This window comes from Helianthus annuus, chromosome 1 (genome assembly GCF_002127325.2).
Source record: "Helianthus annuus cultivar XRQ/B chromosome 1, HanXRQr2.0-SUNRISE, whole genome shotgun sequence".
In the NCBI taxonomy this organism is placed as follows: domain Eukaryota; kingdom Viridiplantae; phylum Streptophyta; class Magnoliopsida; order Asterales; family Asteraceae; genus Helianthus; species Helianthus annuus.
The window spans coordinates 81,133,288-81,150,843 of record NC_035433.2 but is presented as its reverse complement, the minus strand read 5'-3'; the positions used below and the strand labels follow the sequence as shown (position 1 = coordinate 81,150,843).

The following is a 17,556-nucleotide window of genomic DNA, read 5'->3' as shown; positions in this document are numbered from 1 at the left end:
CCGGGCAACACAGTAGCGGATTTCATAAAAAAAACCGGCTATGATGCTCGAAGCAATTGCATCTCAAGATCTTCGGATTTGACATGCATTCTTTGGTATGCCTGCTGGAAATAACGATATAAGTATTCTTAACCAATCACCCATTTTAAACGACCATATGAACCGTGTTGGGCCGAAAGGACCTGTTTTTATTAACGGTGCGGAGTATAAATATTGTTATTATCTGACGGACGGTATATACCCGGATTGGGCTGTGTTCGTAAAATCATTTACCCGGGAAACGACGTTAGACGAAAAAACGACGTAAGTTTAACGGGGCTCGAATGGCGGCACAAAAGGATGTCGAAAGTGCATTTTGTGTTTTGCAATCAAGATGGCACATTTTGAAAGTGCAGTGTAGATTTATGGAAAAACCTAGAATTCGAAATATGATGTACGCGTGGTTATTTTGCATAACATGATTCCGGTGGATGAGGGACGCGCAATTTGCGAGTACTACGAGGAGACGAGTCAACCAAGCACCGAAGAATTAAGTAATGAAGAACAAGAAGCGAACTTAAATGAAATTAAAAATAATACAACACATTACAATCTTCGAGCGAATTTTGTTGAACACATTTGGAGCGTTGCACGAGACGACCCTGATGAAGACAAAGAAGAAAATTAAAGTTTATATAAAATTTTAAACTTTTATGTAGTTTTGTGAATTTATCTTTATTTTTTAAATTTATGTGATTAGATTTAATTGATTTTATATTACTTTTAATAGAAAATAATAATAATATTAAATATGTGTCATGTGTCGAATAACGCCCCTCTTCCACACCCCCCCCCCTTTTTCACCATGTTACTATTCTGACACGCGCTGACGTGGCGTCCACATGTCGAATAACACCAATTTTTCAAGCCCTCCACACCGTGGGTCTTAAAAGACTATGGGTTTGTTTGGCATGGAACTTTTAGAAGCTTTTAGGAGCTTCTAGCTTTAAACTTTTAAGAAAAAGCTCATACTTAATAAAAAAAAACCTTGTTTGGTTGAAGAATCTTAAAGCTTTTAGGTTAGAACCTTGAATCTTTTGGCTGAACGCTCCTACTAGTAGCGTTTAGAAGGAGCTACAAACTTTTAGGGAAAAAATTACTATTTTAAACTCTAAAGATAATTAATTTTTAGGGGATATTTCACAGAATAGTAACCAAGTTTTGAAAGTGTTCTAATTAGGTCACTGGTGTCGTTTTTGTCTCAATTAGATAACTTAACATTCAAATCGAGCCATGTCTTTTTTTCCACGTGTCAAGAAAAAAATGGAGCATAAGATGCTGGGGTCGAATTATTTTAATATATGAAATTATATTTATTAAAAATAAAAACCATTTAATTACATTAAAAAATAAAAAAACAAGTTACAATCCACGTCATCACTCGACGTTAGCATCAAATAAAAGAGAAAAAAGAAACAAAAATCCACATCACCACGGTTATCTACGAAATGGATGAAAAAACCCTTAATTTTAATGAAGAATGAATGTTGAGTGACCTGATTGGAACAGTTTTGAAACTTGAGTGACCTAATTGGAACACTTTTGAAAATTTGTTACTATTCTACAAAGTTACCCCATTTTTTTAAGCACAAACTTTTTAAAGTTTTAGTTATGTCCATTTTGGTTATTTTATAAATTTTATTAAAAGCTTTAGCTACTCTGCCAAACACCAAATATATCAAAAAAACTACAGCTACTAGCTACCGCTTCCAGCCACCAGCTATCAGCTTCCAGCCACCAGCTCCTTTTGCCAAACATACCTTATGTCTGTGAGCTAATTGCGCTGAAACGTTGCCCCACTAACTTTTATTTTTATAGTTTTCTTTTAACAACGCTAATAAATTTTTAGTTTTGTCCATTTTGGTCATTTTATAAATTTTATTAAAAGATTCAGCTACTCTGCCAAACACCAAATATATCTAAAAAACTACAGCTACTAGCTACTAGCTTCCATCCACCAGGTATTAGCTTCCAGCCACCAGCTCCTTTTGCCAAACATACCCTATGTCTGTGAGCTAATTGCGCTGAAACGTTGCCCCACTAACTTTTATTTTTATAGTTTTCTTTTAACAACGCCAATTTTTATATATTAGAAAATAAACAGAGACAGCAAAAAAAAAAAAAACTGGTTGATGCTTCGCAAGAGCGGCCCGGGGGCGGGTTAGGTTTTTTTTTGGGGGGGGGGGTTAGGTTTTTTTTAGGTTTTTTTTTTTTTTTTGAGGGGGGGGGGTTAGGTTTTTTTTTTGGGGGGGGGGGGGTTAGGTTTTTTTAGGTTTTTGGGGGGTGGGGGGTTTAGGTTTTTTTTGGGGGTGGGGGGAGTGGTTAGGTTTTTTTAAGTATATTTGTAGAGTAACTTTGATAGTTATTGATAATTACAAAAATGCCACCTTGTCTTTTTGAGTTTTCCTTCAATTTGTATGTTTAGTATGTTAAGATTATTTGTACAAGAACTTTACCCATTATTTATAATAAAACATATGGGGTCCCAAGAACCTTTAGGAAAAGCACAGTTTGTAGAAAGCAAACAGCATATATACAATATTAATACTTGATGCATTAAGAAATGGAATTATACCGAAATAGCTGAAGTTTTGTATCTCCAAGGAACACGCAGCTGATTCTAAGTCCGGGTAAGTGGTAAACCTACCTACCTGAAGTTTTAAACTTTAAGGTAGTGTTTGGTATGAGGTAATGGACGATGGAATGGAATAATCCATTCAAGGGTAATGAAAAAAGAAGTGTTTGGTTGACCATGTGAATGGAATAAAGCATTACATACCCCATTCCATTCCTTCTAAAATTGTTGAAATCTATTCCTCGCCTACCCCCAGTTTTTTTTTCATTCCGTTCAATAAGAAAAGGTTGTTTCTCTATTTTGCCCCCATCTTCACCGATTATCCCTCCCTTTCCATCGTTATCTGATCTGCACATCCTCTAAACAAGGAATGGATTATGATTTTGGTTATATATATCGCCATCTTCATAGAGCGTCACTCCTCTAGAACCCTAATTTGCCCAGTTCATTGTTATTTTCGTCATCAGACACACGAAATCAGGTAAATTATTTATTTATTTGTTCAATTCTTGTGATATTATCATCCCAAACTTTCACTGAATGAATGGTGAACTAAACTCTTTACGAATCAATTGGTAATATCACTGGTTCTTTTTTAATCTTCACCATGATAATTGAATTTATCATTTTTTTTTGGTTTCTGTGTTAGAAGAAAACACAACTAAAAGTTTTTTCATTTTTATTCAAGTTGTTCGTTCCTTTTTCATATCACGATTCTTGTTGTTCTGTTTTGATAGTTCATATTTTATATTCTATTTCGGTTCTATGTATTGAATTACCGGTTCTTTTTTGTGAGTTTTAACTAGGGATGCAAAAGAGCCTAGCGGCTCGCGAGCTACTCGATATCGGCTCGAGAAAAAGCTCGAAATAAGCCGAGCCTTATCGAGCCCGAGCCGAGCTTAAACCTAAAATAAAAACTCGTTTGTTTATCGAGCCGACCCCGGACCTAAAAATAAGCTTATTTAGTAAACGAACTCGAGCCTGAACAGTCTATTATTTAGTAAACGAGCCGACCCCAAACCTAAAAATAAGCTTATGCAAGAATTTAATGTCTCATCTTTTTTTAGTCAAAACTGAATGTTTTTTTTTCATATATATATATATATATATATATATATTTGTTTGCAGATAACAGTTGTGTTATCACTTGTGCTTGCTGGTGTGGACCTTTACCATAAAAGGTATGTTATTTGTTGCAACCATTTTCATCACTTGTGCTTGTTTAGAAAGGCTTTTGTTGGTAGAAACTAGAAAGACCAATGACTGAATGTTGGAGGGTGTGCTATTGGGTGGCTGGTCATATTGTGTTTGATGTTGCTCGTAAGTGTCATGTACATAAGAAGAAACTAGCATATTTGCTAATTGCATATTCTTTATTAACTGTTTGTGAACTTCCAACTTGATTTTTTTGGACTTTCCACATTTTGATAGCCTTTTAACTTTGTTTATTTCAATATATTAAAAGTTGTCCACATAAGAATATGCACTAATAGAAAGTTAGAAACATGAGATGAATTAATATGACAGTCTTAAAGAGTGCTTTCGTGCACTCGACAACGACCAGATTCACATCCTATTTTGTTGAAGTTCACAAACAGTTAATAAAGAATTTGCATCAGCAAATATGCTAGTTTCTTCTGATGTATGTGACACTTTATAAAGTGTCATATTGGTTCGGGTCAAAGCGGGTTGTTACTATAATAGCTCTTCAAATTATTCCTTCAATGAGACCTCATTTTAAATGAATCCAGCCAACCAACCAGATCCCAGGATAATTACCAGCAGCATCAAACACCTTTTTCGTGATGGATCGACATTACTACCTAAGTAGTTAATGGGGTAAAATATTGGATATCAGTCCTTAACCAGCTAAGTAGTTAGCCACTAATTCCATTGAATTGAGTAAATATATTAATACTGATGTGTGTGTATTTGATAATTACCAGCAGCATCAACTACTACGATTATGTCTAGACTTAAATTGAACAGCCAGAAAAAACAAAAGAAATTAGCCGCATTTTGTGCGTTGTGGCTTCATATAGTAAATATGGTTACTTGGTATATACGAGCAGTTCAAACAGTTATAAGTATACGTTTAGATATGTGTCCAACTAGACCTCGCTTCAAGATGTTCAACCCCGAGAGAAAAGAATATATGCATAGATTAGTGTACGAGAGTGACGACACTTGTCTTCATCAACTACGAATGTTTAGGGCAACATTCGTGACACTTTGTAGTATGTTGGAGGGGGGTGGAAAGTTGAAGGCGACTAAGTATCTCCAAGTAGATGAACAGGTTGCAATTTTCCTGTACGTTTTGGCACACCATGTGAAGAATCGAGTAGCGAAGTTTCAATTTCGCAGATCAGGAGAGACTATTAGTAAACATTTCAACAATGTGTTAAATGCTGTTATACGGTTGGAAAATGAACTTTTTAAAAAGCCAGAGCCAATGTTAGATGGACATAAACCGGAAACGCCCGAAGAGTATTTCAACGGAGAGGGATTCCTTGCACCATTCCGAGGTCAACGATATCATTTGAATACTTGGTTAAATGGACATAAACCGGAAACGCCCGAAGAGTATTTCAACATGAAGCACTCTTCAGCAAGGAATGTCATCGAACGATGTTTTGGCGTTTTGAAGAAAAGATGGGCAATACTTAGAAGCCCATCTTTCTATCCTATCAGAACACAAAATAAAATTATACTTGCATGTTGTCTTATGCATAACTTTATTCGAAGAGAAATGGCATATGATCCTTTTGATGATGATGAGTTCATTGACACAAATAATGATGCGGATGACGAAGATCTTGGCTCAAATGTGGAACATATTACAACAGTTGGGACCTCGAATGAATGGACAAACTTCAGACAAAATTTAGCAACATCTATGTTTGATGCATGGACATCTAGACATCATTGATTTATTAGACCATTACTTTTTAGTTATGTTATTTCGGTCATGTTTATTAAATGTTTTTTGTTAGAATAAATCTGAATGTTTTTGTGTGTTTGTTATCTTATGTTTGTTATTTATAAATAATTGAATGTTTTTATTATTTATATAACATTGGTTTGTTGTGTGAAGACATGGAGTCACAACTTGATTCTGAAAGGGGTCCAGGAAAAAATAAAAAAAAATAGAATGACGATGAAGATGAGAAGCTTGTTGCAGCAATGCTTGATGTGCTCAATTCAGGTTCTAATTACAAATCCGATAATGGGTTTAAACCGGGCTTCTTTAGTGCAGTTGAACGAAAACTAGCAATATCACTTCCCGGAGCTGGCATAAAAGGAAAGCCACATATAGAGTCGCGTGTAAAGACAATGAAGAGTGATTGGTCTGCTGTGCATGATATGCTAGCATGGAACAATACAAGTGGTTTTGGTTGGGATTACAATAATGGCATGCTTGAGGCTCCGCCGCATGTTTGGCAAGCTTATATACAGGTAATTCATAATCATTTATGATTGTAGCCTTTTCTAATATTTGTTTTCATATAATTATTTTATGTCTTATTAACTTCGATCATGATGATGTGGCTTGTTAGGTGCACAAAAATGCCGCAAAATGGAGATCGAAGAAATTTCCTCATTACTGGGACTTATGTATTGTGTTTGGCAAGGATCGGGCAAGTGGGAGAGATGCCCAAACAGCCGCTGATATTATATCCGATATGACCAGAGAAGAACCAGAGGCAGAGGCTACTGGGTATGGACTAGATGATGTGGATCTTAATCAACCACTAAATAGGTCTTCATATGAAGCTTCTAGAGAAGACTCAAGTATACAACGAAAGAGGAAGAAGCGCAACAACTGGGATCCTCTAATGAGTAGCTTGAAAGAGTCGGCTGAAATAATTGGTGCGGAGATTAGGGAGGCTACAAATACTTTCAATAGAGTTTTTGGAACTGAGAGCAATAGAGAGGAACTACGTAACAATCTTTTTGCGGAGATGAACAAAGTTGTGGGTTTGACTACTCGTGAATGTGACAAGGCTGTATGTAAGCTCGCACAAAATGAAGAGTTGATGGTAATCTTTTTTAAGGTTGATGAAGAACGCAAATTTGGATGGGTAAAGACTATGCTTGAAGATATTGCTTGACGTGATATAGATGACTTTTGGATTATTTTTATTTTTTTAATTTGCAGATCTTGGATGATTTTTAATTATTTTGGTTGGAAACTTTTGAATAAATTTTGAATTATGTTTGTTAAATATATTTTGTTTCTCATAATATATATTTATTATAATTTTTAATGGAAAATTTTGTGAAAACTAGTAATTTTTCTTTATTTTTCAGACAAGGGTATTGTTGTCATTTTCAATGAATTGTATTCCATTCATTCGTCTTTTTTTGCATACCAAACAACACAAAGTAATGTATCATTCCATTCTTATAGGTTAACCAAACATGACCATGGAATGGTAATGACCCATTTCATTCCCTTGCCCATTCCATTCCTTTGTCCATTCCATTCACTCGTCCATTCCATTACCCTATACCAAACAGAAGGTTAAATATGATTGCTTAAATCATAAAGTTGCTACTTGTAATTATTATCATGCGTTTGTGATTTTGAGTTTTTTTCTTTTGGTCAAGAAAGTCAACGGCTGGTTGTCTTCTGATTTCTAATTTGTGGCATTGAATGTGCTATTTCATCATTCATTCAGGATATGCTAACTGAACTGCTATTGCAATTTTTTTTTATTTCCCTCTTAGTCAACTACTAGTGAAATAATAAAAAGATTGTAATATAACAATACTTATAAGAGTAAATTGCCATTTTAGTCCCTGAGTTTTGTCCAAATTTGTCATTTTAGTCCACATAGTTTTTTTTTCGCCTCTGGGTCCCTGACTTTTCCACTTTGTTGCCATTTTGATCACATTGACTAACTTCGTCCAAAACCCCCATTTTTAACCAGGGGTATATTGGGGATTTTCAATTTAAATCTTTTAAATTGTCATCCTAATCCATTCTTTTTTTTTATTTTGATAAAATAAAGAGTAATATATAAAAAAACCTTTAATTTCTAAAAACAAAATATTCAATAATATATATTAAAAATCCCTTTAATTATTATAACACTAGGATTTTGACCCGCCGCGCGTTGCGGCGGCGTCAAAAGTTAAATTAACTCGTATTTATACTTTATATTTGATCCGGCTCTTTACTAAAAAAAATTATGTCATCGTCGAATGAAAACGCATTTATACTTTATATTTGACCGGCTCTTTACTAAAAAAAAGTTATTGAAAACGTGTTACCTGGCTGTCGATTGCATCTCTCAAGCACCGAAAACGGCATGAATTGGGCTCGAGTGCGAGTGATGTGTAGGTTTTTGCTGCTCCACCTTCAGCAATTACTTGAAATGATGATATAATTATCTGCATTTGATGATAATATTGTTTGTATCTTCTATCAACCTGTGCACATAAAAAATTTGTTTCTTGAGTTCTTGGTTTTGTATTCTTGAAAACCAACAAAATAAAGATTGAATCCGCACAAGTCGTTACACGTTTTTTGACTTTGTTAGACACATTATGTTCGTGACGTTAACGTCATTAAACATAGAATTAGGAACGCCATTTTTTTGGGAAGTGGGACTTTTATTCAAATAAGATCTGATGCACAATTACCTAATGAAAAATGCAAGTTCGTAGACTATTCAATAAACTATTGTATAAGAACTGATGCACAATCACTTTACGAAAAATGTAAGTTAGTAGACTATTCAATAAACTATTGTAACTTCATTTAAAATCCAAAACTATATGAATAATTAATCATGAGTATTCATATCATCTTGTTTAGACGATAATAAACACTAACACACATAAAACATAAAGGCCATAACATCAAAACCAGCTCAATGAGCTAAATTCTACAGTCACAGAACAATTTAAACTATAGCATGCGAAGATATTACTGATAAGTTAGGTCAAAAATCACAAACTCACTTGATAATCTTCCTGACATGCTCCAGTGGCATATCTTCCTTCTGCGTCTCAACAAATCCAAACTTCCATTAAAGCCCCCGCAACGCGGGGGTGTGTGTTTTACACGTAAGTACACGGAGGTTGTGGCAGAGCGCACATGTACGGTTTTCTTAAAGTCTTTTTTATGACTACGTATACACCTTCAATTACAATGCAATGTTGGTTTAAAAAAAATTGATAGGGTGTTGCTTCATAAAATACTAAAAGTAATCGAATTTTCTTGTGACCAAACATCGACTAATACAATCCTACAGTATACATTAATTTTTCAAGTAAAATAACATGAAATTGAATAAACCTCATCATCCGTCACATATCCCAGCAAGATGTTGGAACAAAAACCACCACCAAAGCTTTTACAACAATAGCTAGACGTACCATAAACTTCAATACACCTCCTATTACATTACAAATTAAAATCAAATAAACACCAAGACCCAAGTATAAAGTATTCCACTTTTTAAGTTCAGTTTTTGAAATGTTACCATTATCAAGGGACTCCTGGCGTTAAACACTCGGGAGTTTCTTTCCGATCAATGTGAGGACAATGTTACCAAGGACAAAACTTTCCTTGGAAACATAAATAAACAAACTAATTTGCTTCCATCTCAAACATTCTGTCCTGCAGCATCTGTATAAGAGGTAGGATCTTCATCCTTTCGTCATTCAGAAGAAACAGGGTATACAATTACATCCATAAGGCTCAAATTTATCATAGCCTTCAGAATAAATCGATTAAACAGAAATAATTTAATGGAGAAAATCTGTAAAAAATATATGGAATATATATATACCCATGAGGCTCAAATTCATCATAGCCTCCGGCATAAATCCCGTAAAAATAGACCATTTTAGATTCATCATAGGCTTCAACATAATCCAGATCCAGAGTCAGAAGCACATCATCACCGTCTTATAAACATCGATGCAAACCAGAAAAAATAGGGTCTTATCATCACGGTCTTATAAACTTCTAGGTAATATAAAAAATAAAGAATAAAACCATAACCAGAGAACAGAAGAGGCATTGCATTGTGCACGAAAAAAAATCGAAAGAAAAAAATATAGAGTTTACACCCTTGAGGCTCAGAATCATCGTAGGCTTGAACATAATCCATGTCGAGACTCAGAAACACACCATCACGATCCCATTAACATCCATGCCAACCAAAAGATTCAAAGCTATAACCGGAGAACAACAGAGGCGTCGCAAACTGGACGTCCGCCGCCGCCACAGACAACCGGAGCCACCGGCAACGGCAGGGCAACACCTCAAGCTCTCCGTTTCTATCTCTCCTCGTATGGAGAGAATAGAAAAAGGGCTTTGAAAAACGTTCAGCATCTCACATCACCGGCAAAGGACCGTCGCCGGATAAAGCAAGAAAGAGACAGATCAGGGAGAAGCGGTGGAGATAAGACCGATAGAGAGCGAAAGTAAAAGCTTTACTCTCTCTCATCTCTTATCTCTTTCTGTATGATATTTCTTGCTCCTGCAATTTGAGTGGTTCAACGGCGATTTGTGCTAGTGTTTTGGATCTGAGTGATATGTTTCAGTCGAGTGGAAATGAAGGGGGAAACAGAAGTGAGGAGAAAGAATGGCATTACCGTAATTATAAGGAAAGGGCATTATTGTAATTTGGTTGGTGCACCGACATTTGTCTGTAAGATTATATAAATATGTATATACAGATAACTCAAAACAACCCCCACCCCCTCTCTCTCATCCACCACAACAATCACCACCGTGCACCACCACTGCCACCGCCATTCACCACCACTCACCATCACCACCGTTCACAACCCCACACTCTCTCTCATGCCGCACACGCTCTCTCTCTCTCTCTCAACATTCCACCACCGCCACCACTTACCCCACAACACCATCAATACCTTCAACACCTTCCACCACCAACACCACTGCCACCACTTACCCCACAACACCATCTCTACCTTTTTCGGCCATATCCACCACTACTCCTCCCCGCATGCCACCATTAATCTCAATGGAAGCTAGTGGCACATGTTGGCTATATCAACCATTTTTCCTCTTCACCGTGTAACACCCCAAAAATGGATTTGGTAATTAAACCACGTTACTAGTGACGACGGGTAAAATACTGTTAGTGGTAAAAATTAACCCGGTTAATATTAGGACTTAAATGAATAAATTTGATATGAATTAAAAGAGGATAAATACTTTGAGGAAAACAAGTATATAGAGAAGGCCCGAACTAACGTGACTTAAAATATAACGGGCCACGACTACCCCAAACTCACTAAGTTAAACTAGCAAAGTTTAACCTAGTTAACAAAACAAAATATTCTTGAAAATAAGTAGGTTGTAGCCTACTTACTAGTTAACAAAACTTGAGGGGCCAAAGGTGGAATAATCTAAAAGATTATTTACTAAAATAAAAAACAAAACACACACACACCTAGTGTGTTCGTGAACGACCAGGAGAAGGCTCCAAGGAGAGCCAAAACCCTAACTCCAACAAATCAACAAATTGAGGCTCAAATCAAGACCCAAATCGATGCATGAACACATATAAATGATCACCTAGTCGTGGGGATCACAAGGTATGTCGAATTTTAAGATTTGGTGATACTTTGAGATTATGATGAACAATCATAATTGAAATTCTGGAATGAATATTGAATCTATGAGTGCTATTGTGTTGAAATCTTTGTTTAGAAACAAACCCTAGTTGAAAACTTGGAGAATTAGTGTTAAAACTAGGGATTTGATAATTAACCTATTATGTGCTAAGTGGGTTTTGATTATGTGGTGAAGATGAGGGTTTACACATGTTTAAAATCATCATAGTTGCTAGTAGAAACAAGATACTTGAACAAATTTGCAAGTTTGAGTGTTGAACATACATGACTTGAGGTGGGTTTTTATATGATATAAAAGAATTGATGTTAAGATCGTGATATAGATGCTTGAAAACATGTTACCTAGTAGTTAGTGTGTAAAAATTTGATTTCGTTAAGCATTCGGATGAAATGCCTAAGTGAAATTCAATAAACCAAATGTGCAATGAATAAGTTGATAAGTCGATTGACTTTAAAAAGTCAAACCGACCAAGTATATGATCAAATGATAAAACTCGATATAAGAAGCGTAGGATGGAATAGTCGTAAATGATTATGACTAACCCAACCGTCTTACGAATTACAATGATAGTTTGACGCATGGCAAGCTAGGTGAAAGCTTGGGGAAGGAAGCGGGTCAAACGAATCAAGAACGAAGGAAAAGCATAATGCGGATGCAAAGTAAGTATATCTTACACTAGTCATATATATATATATATATTTAGAGTACGTAAAGGACAAATATCTAATTGAGATATGGTGTTCCGGCGTGTAGTCGTACGGAACAAAATAATCAAATATGATAAGAAACCATAGTGATGGTTAGAAAATTGTTAAAATTTGTTATTCGATCATTTTATGACGAATGAAACATGTACTTTTAATGGTTATCAAATAAGGTAAATTATAATAACCGATAAGGGCAAATTGGTTAATTGACAATATTTGACAAATTGGCGATGGTAATTGGTCATTTAGACCAAACGAGTCAAAAGGGTGAAATTATCACCCTTTGACGATATTGACTAATGGGTTGTCAAGTTGTATGATTTTAGGAAATAAATAGCACATGGATACTTACATCGCTATCATTTAACGGCCACTAAGGAAAGGTATTGAAACGGGTCAATATATTGACCCGAGCCAGGTATGTATAATGATACAACTCATCATGTAGAATTTGGAGTTCTACAAGAATTAGACAAGGTTAAAATATAGATATTTGGTTACCTCTTAGGTAAACCGAATAAATTGAGTTATGATTTAGGTATTTTAGAAACATATCGATTTCTAAGCAAGAATATAGTTAAAAGGTCGTAAATTGGAATCAAACATGTACTAATAGTCCTTCGTCGTAAATGAAGGACTAAAATTGACTAAAACGCCCTTGTAAGTGAAATTGAGCAAACGAACCATAAAGGTTGTTTGGAAATAAGCGATAGGATGAAATAAACACTTTGAATAAGTATGAAAAGCAAAAGACGTAAAATATTGGTCAAAAGTCTCTATAAAGAGTCTTTGCCGTAAAATAATGATTTGAAGTGTGTAATTTGGAATATATAAATCACTACATTGAATCCACCACAAATATAGTTGTGGTGGGAGGTCATTTGATAAGAAATGTGGGCATATGTATTTAGGAGCGAATGAAAGAGATTGGTGCTTAAAATATGCATAAATACCCTTAACGGGTCAAAATGAGCATATGGGTGAAAATGGGTTTAAGGAGGTATATAAACCTCTAATTTGAAACCTATTATGTTAAACATTTTTGAACTTGATAGGTTTATGGGAAATAAAGGTCAAACAAACACGTTTGTTCGATAAAAATAGAACGGGTCGAAAGTTGGTAAAAAGGGAAATAGCCGAAGACTTAAAAGTCTAAAATTTTGTAAAACCGGAGGATTGATTTTAACTCCATAAGGTGGAGAATCAAATTACAATCACGTAGGAAGAAACGGTAGGTTAAACGGACAAGCGGTTTGAAAGATACGGAAGTTTTCGTGTCGTTAAACGGCAAAATGGAAAAGCTGGATGCAGGGACCACCGTAACTTACGGTGCCACCGTAAGTTACGGTGGAGCTGATATGATTACGATGGTTACATACTGAGTTACGGTGGAAGGATAGACTTTCAGGGGCTACCGTAACTTACGGTGCCACCGTAAGTTATGGTGGACCCAGTAACAAAATATATTTTATTTATTTTAAATTCCCGGATTTGTTTAGACACGTTTTAAATCCCGTATGACTAAAGCATTTCATGTTTATGAAAAGTAGGTACTTTTGGATGCCGGAAGACGATCAAGCTCAGCGAAGAACCGAACACGATAAAGATACACGCTTCCGCACTTTGCCACGTTGTAAATTTTAAACAACGAATTCGATCACATTATGTAGAATAACTTATGATTTGTAAAAGTTTTAATAAACCCGTATTTCTATAGCATGTGTAGCCTTAACTACACATTTAATTGTTGGTAATTACATACAAAATCGTTAATCAGTAACTAGGGTGTTACAAGTTGGTATCAGAGCCTTGGTTTAAGAGATTCGAGTATGGTGGGGAGGAACCATGCTTGGACTTAAACCTTATGCTCTTGACAAAGAATAGTGTTCGGTTCGAGGCTTGATCGCAAATCCGGTAAGTGCATGTACGCTAATGGTCTAGCGCATTAAAGTGTTGCAGACAACACATAGGGTTACCGTGTAATACACGTTACCCCAATTAAATGATGGATATAGTTGACAAAAATACGCGCGTTGACGCGTATAGTAAAAAAGCCTTGTATTATAATACAGGTGATTATTGAAGTTGATATTACTAATTTTTGTGAATATCTTGATTGAAGGACACTTGCATTTAAAGATGACAAGAGCTGAACAAATTAAGGATATGATAGAGGAACGGTCCAAAGTATGACGATAGGAGCATGCTCACTAAGGACTAAATCGCGTAACGACCACGAACAAGGTTAATGGCAAGAAACGCCCGTCGGGGCAAGCATTACCAGGTGCGTGTTTTTAAATATAATCGCACAATTAGCAATATGCAACAAACATGTAGAGAATGATCGTTGCATAGGTAAATTAGAAACTTGGAAAACCTGAACAGAAATACATATCCAGGATGTAATTTCCAAGAAAACTGAATAGGGGCGTTACTTACATAGGGCGTGATGTGAAAACTATAAAAAGGTCATGTATGTCATGTGTTAAATCACTTACTCTGGCCAAGTAAGTAGTGGCATATGATACCACGAGTTTCTTATAGCGGACACATTTACATCCGATGTAGTAAGGGTGGAGTGAACGGGACTAACTAAAAAGTACCCAAATGAATCAGATAAGCAAAATATTTGATAATAATGTAAACGCACAACCGAGTGACGGAAGCGTATTACAACAGGATAATGAGCCCGAGTGAAGGGACAAAGAAGCATGTAAAATGATTTAGACAAGTATTGGGAGGGAGTGTACTTACACTCGAACCCAGAAAACGCAAGCATGTAAAATGATTTAGACAAGTATTGGGAGGGGGTGTACTTACACTCGAACCCAGAAAATGCAAACATGTAAAATGATGTAGGCATGTATTGGGAGGGGGTGTACTTACACTCGAACCCAGAAAATGCAAACATGTAAAATGATGTAGGCATGTATTGGGAGGGGGTGTACTTACACTCGAACCCGAAGAATATAAACATGTAGAATAATCAAGATATGCATTGGGAGGGAGTGTACTTACACTCGAACCCGGAAAAATGAAAATATGTCTTTAAACGAGTCGTTTTTGTAAAACGTCAAACTCGAGGACAAAGTCGGAAAATAGAAAGGAAGCGAGGTCTTAATGTATACCAGGAGGGTCGTAATAATAACGACTTCGGTAAAACACCCGGTTGATGGGTAAGAATTGAACGCATGCACAGACCGAGAAACGGAAACTCGGATAGAAAGTTAAAGGACTCGGGTTTTGGGTCATAACTAAAAGATGACAAAATAATGTAAATAAAAATTGTGAATAAATTATGTTCAACTATTTTAAAGTTGAACGGGTCGATTACAATATCACGCCGGACGGCATGAATAAATACAAACGGGATAGTGGTACCGTTAAAAGCAAAAGAATAATGAGCCCGGTAATGGGACATAATCGAGTACGGATATATGAAAACTGGAGAATGGTGAGCATAAGATGAACCTACACATAAATAATATGAGAAGTCATAAAGTCGGAAAATTTCGTCCGAAAATAAACAAATGAAGCCTTAGACTACGATCAAGGTCAACTAAAGTTCAAAAGCGGAAATATACGATTCCAAACATAACAAGACATGTTTTGAAGCTATATATGCATATATACATATATGCATTTGAATGTAGATACAAATAAAAGATGAATCTGTGGGATCATCGTAACCTACGGGAATGCGATTAGTGTTAAGGTCTATGGGATCAGAATGACCCTCGGGTCACGAAAAGAAAGGGGAATAAACCTTAGGGTTCCCATTAAAAGGGGGTGAAGACCTAAGGAAATAGCCTACGAGGCCACGTGAGAGAACCTACGAATTACTTAAACAAAGCGAGGGAAACAGTGAGAATCTTCGCGTAAAACAAAGACTGTAAAAGAGTAAATGCCAAGTCGTCAAAATTGCTTGACATAACTTAAAGATAAAACATTAAACTAAAATTCCGTTTTAGTCAAAAACAACGTTTTATCAAATATATATAGTATGAGATGATTGGGAAATAAACCTAAAACACGACGTGACGCGATCACGGTCAGGAAAGTTAAGTGAAATAAAATCACATATTAGCCCGAGAGATGGGTATAAAGTAACTGGACTAATAAGACTAGTCAATGAGGCCGGTTAAGATCAATATTTAAATTAAGAAAGTGTTCAACACGCTATCTATATTAAGATTAGCGTGAAATAATCATAGTTGATAAGCGTGTATGACCTAGTGGCCAAATGGCTACTCAGTCAAGCCAAATAATAAAGGTAAGTGAATACAAAACGACAGTGATGGTCCATGAGGTCATAATAATGAAAAGCATTGATCGCCTACTGAGCGATCACAAGGCAACACAAGCAAAGTGTTGGGAAGTCAGATCGAGTAAAGGCACGAGAAAAAGGATAAAGCTGGAAGGTATGTGATAATATGCCTTGTAGAATTCCGTTAATACACATTTAAATAGTGCTAAATAAATAAGATAAAATCAGGAAATTCATTTTAGTGGCGAATGCTGTACGAATGAACCAAATAAATAAGTTCGTAAAGAAAAGGGGTCTGTTTGTAAACAGTGAAAGATCTCACTAGAAACATCCAAATGGGTGAAAATAACGGATTCACAAGGAATTCGAAAGTATAAAGGCGATGGATTTCGCTAAGTTACTCAAACAAGTCGAAATGACAAGATGGCGTTATTTTGAGTTGCGTAAATTCGCATAAAAGATACATATGTTGTGTAATTAAAAGATGTTACCATATTGTCTAATGACACTAACAAATGGTCAAAGTGTGAGTAATGCTTAGAAGGTTACTCAGTCTATGTACATTGGGTTGAAACTCAAATAAATTATGTAAGAAAAGGTTTCGAGGACGAAACCTCTCTATGGGGGGTAGACTTGTAACACCCCAAAAATGGATTTGGTAATTAAACCACGTTACTAGTGACGACGGGTAAAATATCGTTAGTGGTAAAAATTAACCCGGTTAATATTAGGACTTAAATGAATAAATTTGATATGAATTAAAAGAGGATAAATACTTTGAGGAAAACAAGTATATAGAGAAGGCCCGAACTAACGGGACTTAAAATATAACGGGCCACGACTACCACAAACTCACTAAGTTAAACTAGCAAAGTTTAACCTAGTTAACAAAACAAAATATTGTTGAAAATAAGTAGGTTGTAGCCTACTTACTAGTTAACAAAACTTGAGGGGCCAAAGGTGGAATAATCTAAAAGATTATTTACTAAAATCAAAAACAAAACACACACACACCTAGTGTGTTCGTGAACGACCAGGAGAAGGCTCCAAGGAGAGCCAAAACCCTAACTCCAACAAATCAACAAATTGAGGCTCAAATCAAGACCCAAATCGATGCATGAACACATATAAATGATCACCTAGTCGTGGGGATCACAAGGTATGTCGAATTTTAAGATTTAGTGATACTTTGAGATTATGATGAACAATCATAATCGAAATTCTGGAATGAATATTGAATCTATGAGTGCTATTGTGTTGAAATCTTTGTTTAGAAACAAACCCTAGTTGAAAACTTGGAGAATTAGTGTTAAAACTAGGGATTTGATAATTAACCTAT

At 35.7% G+C, this 17,556-nt stretch overlaps 1 protein-coding gene and 1 long non-coding RNA gene across 5 annotated transcripts; one reads left to right on the top strand and one right to left on the bottom strand.

The window, feature by feature from the left end:
* Positions 1-437: 437 nt before the first annotated feature.
* LOC110870174 lies at positions 438-10,195 on the bottom strand. 2 transcript variants are annotated; one of them, XR_002553115.2, is made up of 6 exons: positions 9,418-10,195; positions 9,109-9,254; positions 8,922-9,021; positions 8,585-8,763; positions 7,892-8,050; positions 438-641 (listed from the first exon to the last, which is right to left on the bottom strand). It is a non-coding gene; the product is annotated as an uncharacterized LOC110870174 (long non-coding RNA). The 2 variants fall into 2 exon arrangements; XR_004888093.1 differs by lacking the exon at positions 438-641 and adding an exon at positions 6,978-7,122.
* On the top strand, positions 2,646-6,842 carry LOC110870155 (uncharacterized protein At2g29880). Of its 3 annotated transcripts, XM_022119373.2 has the most exons (4): positions 2,667-3,095; positions 3,743-3,795; positions 5,709-6,070; positions 6,172-6,842. In XM_022119373.2, exons 3-4 carry the CDS (start codon positions 5,798-5,800, stop codon positions 6,724-6,726), a joined length of 828 nt encoding a protein of 275 aa, XP_021975065.1. In that variant the 5' UTR covers positions 2,667-3,095; positions 3,743-3,795; positions 5,709-5,797; the 3' UTR covers positions 6,727-6,842. The 3 variants fall into 3 exon arrangements, with proteins under 3 accessions (XP_021975059.1, XP_021975052.1, XP_021975065.1); XM_022119367.2 differs by lacking the exons at positions 5,709-6,070; positions 6,172-6,842 and adding an exon at positions 4,564-5,631 and having other exon boundaries at positions 2,646-3,095; XM_022119360.2 differs by lacking the exons at positions 5,709-6,070; positions 6,172-6,842 and adding an exon at positions 4,561-5,631 and having other exon boundaries at positions 2,646-3,095.
* Positions 10,196-17,556: the final 7,361 nt, after the last annotated feature.

Bases quoted from the DNA above. Each gene is read 5' to 3' on its own strand.
- LOC110870155 (XM_022119367.2), top strand. From the start codon at position 4,581: ATGTCTAGACTTAAATTGAACAGCCAGAAAAAACAAAAGAAATTAGCC.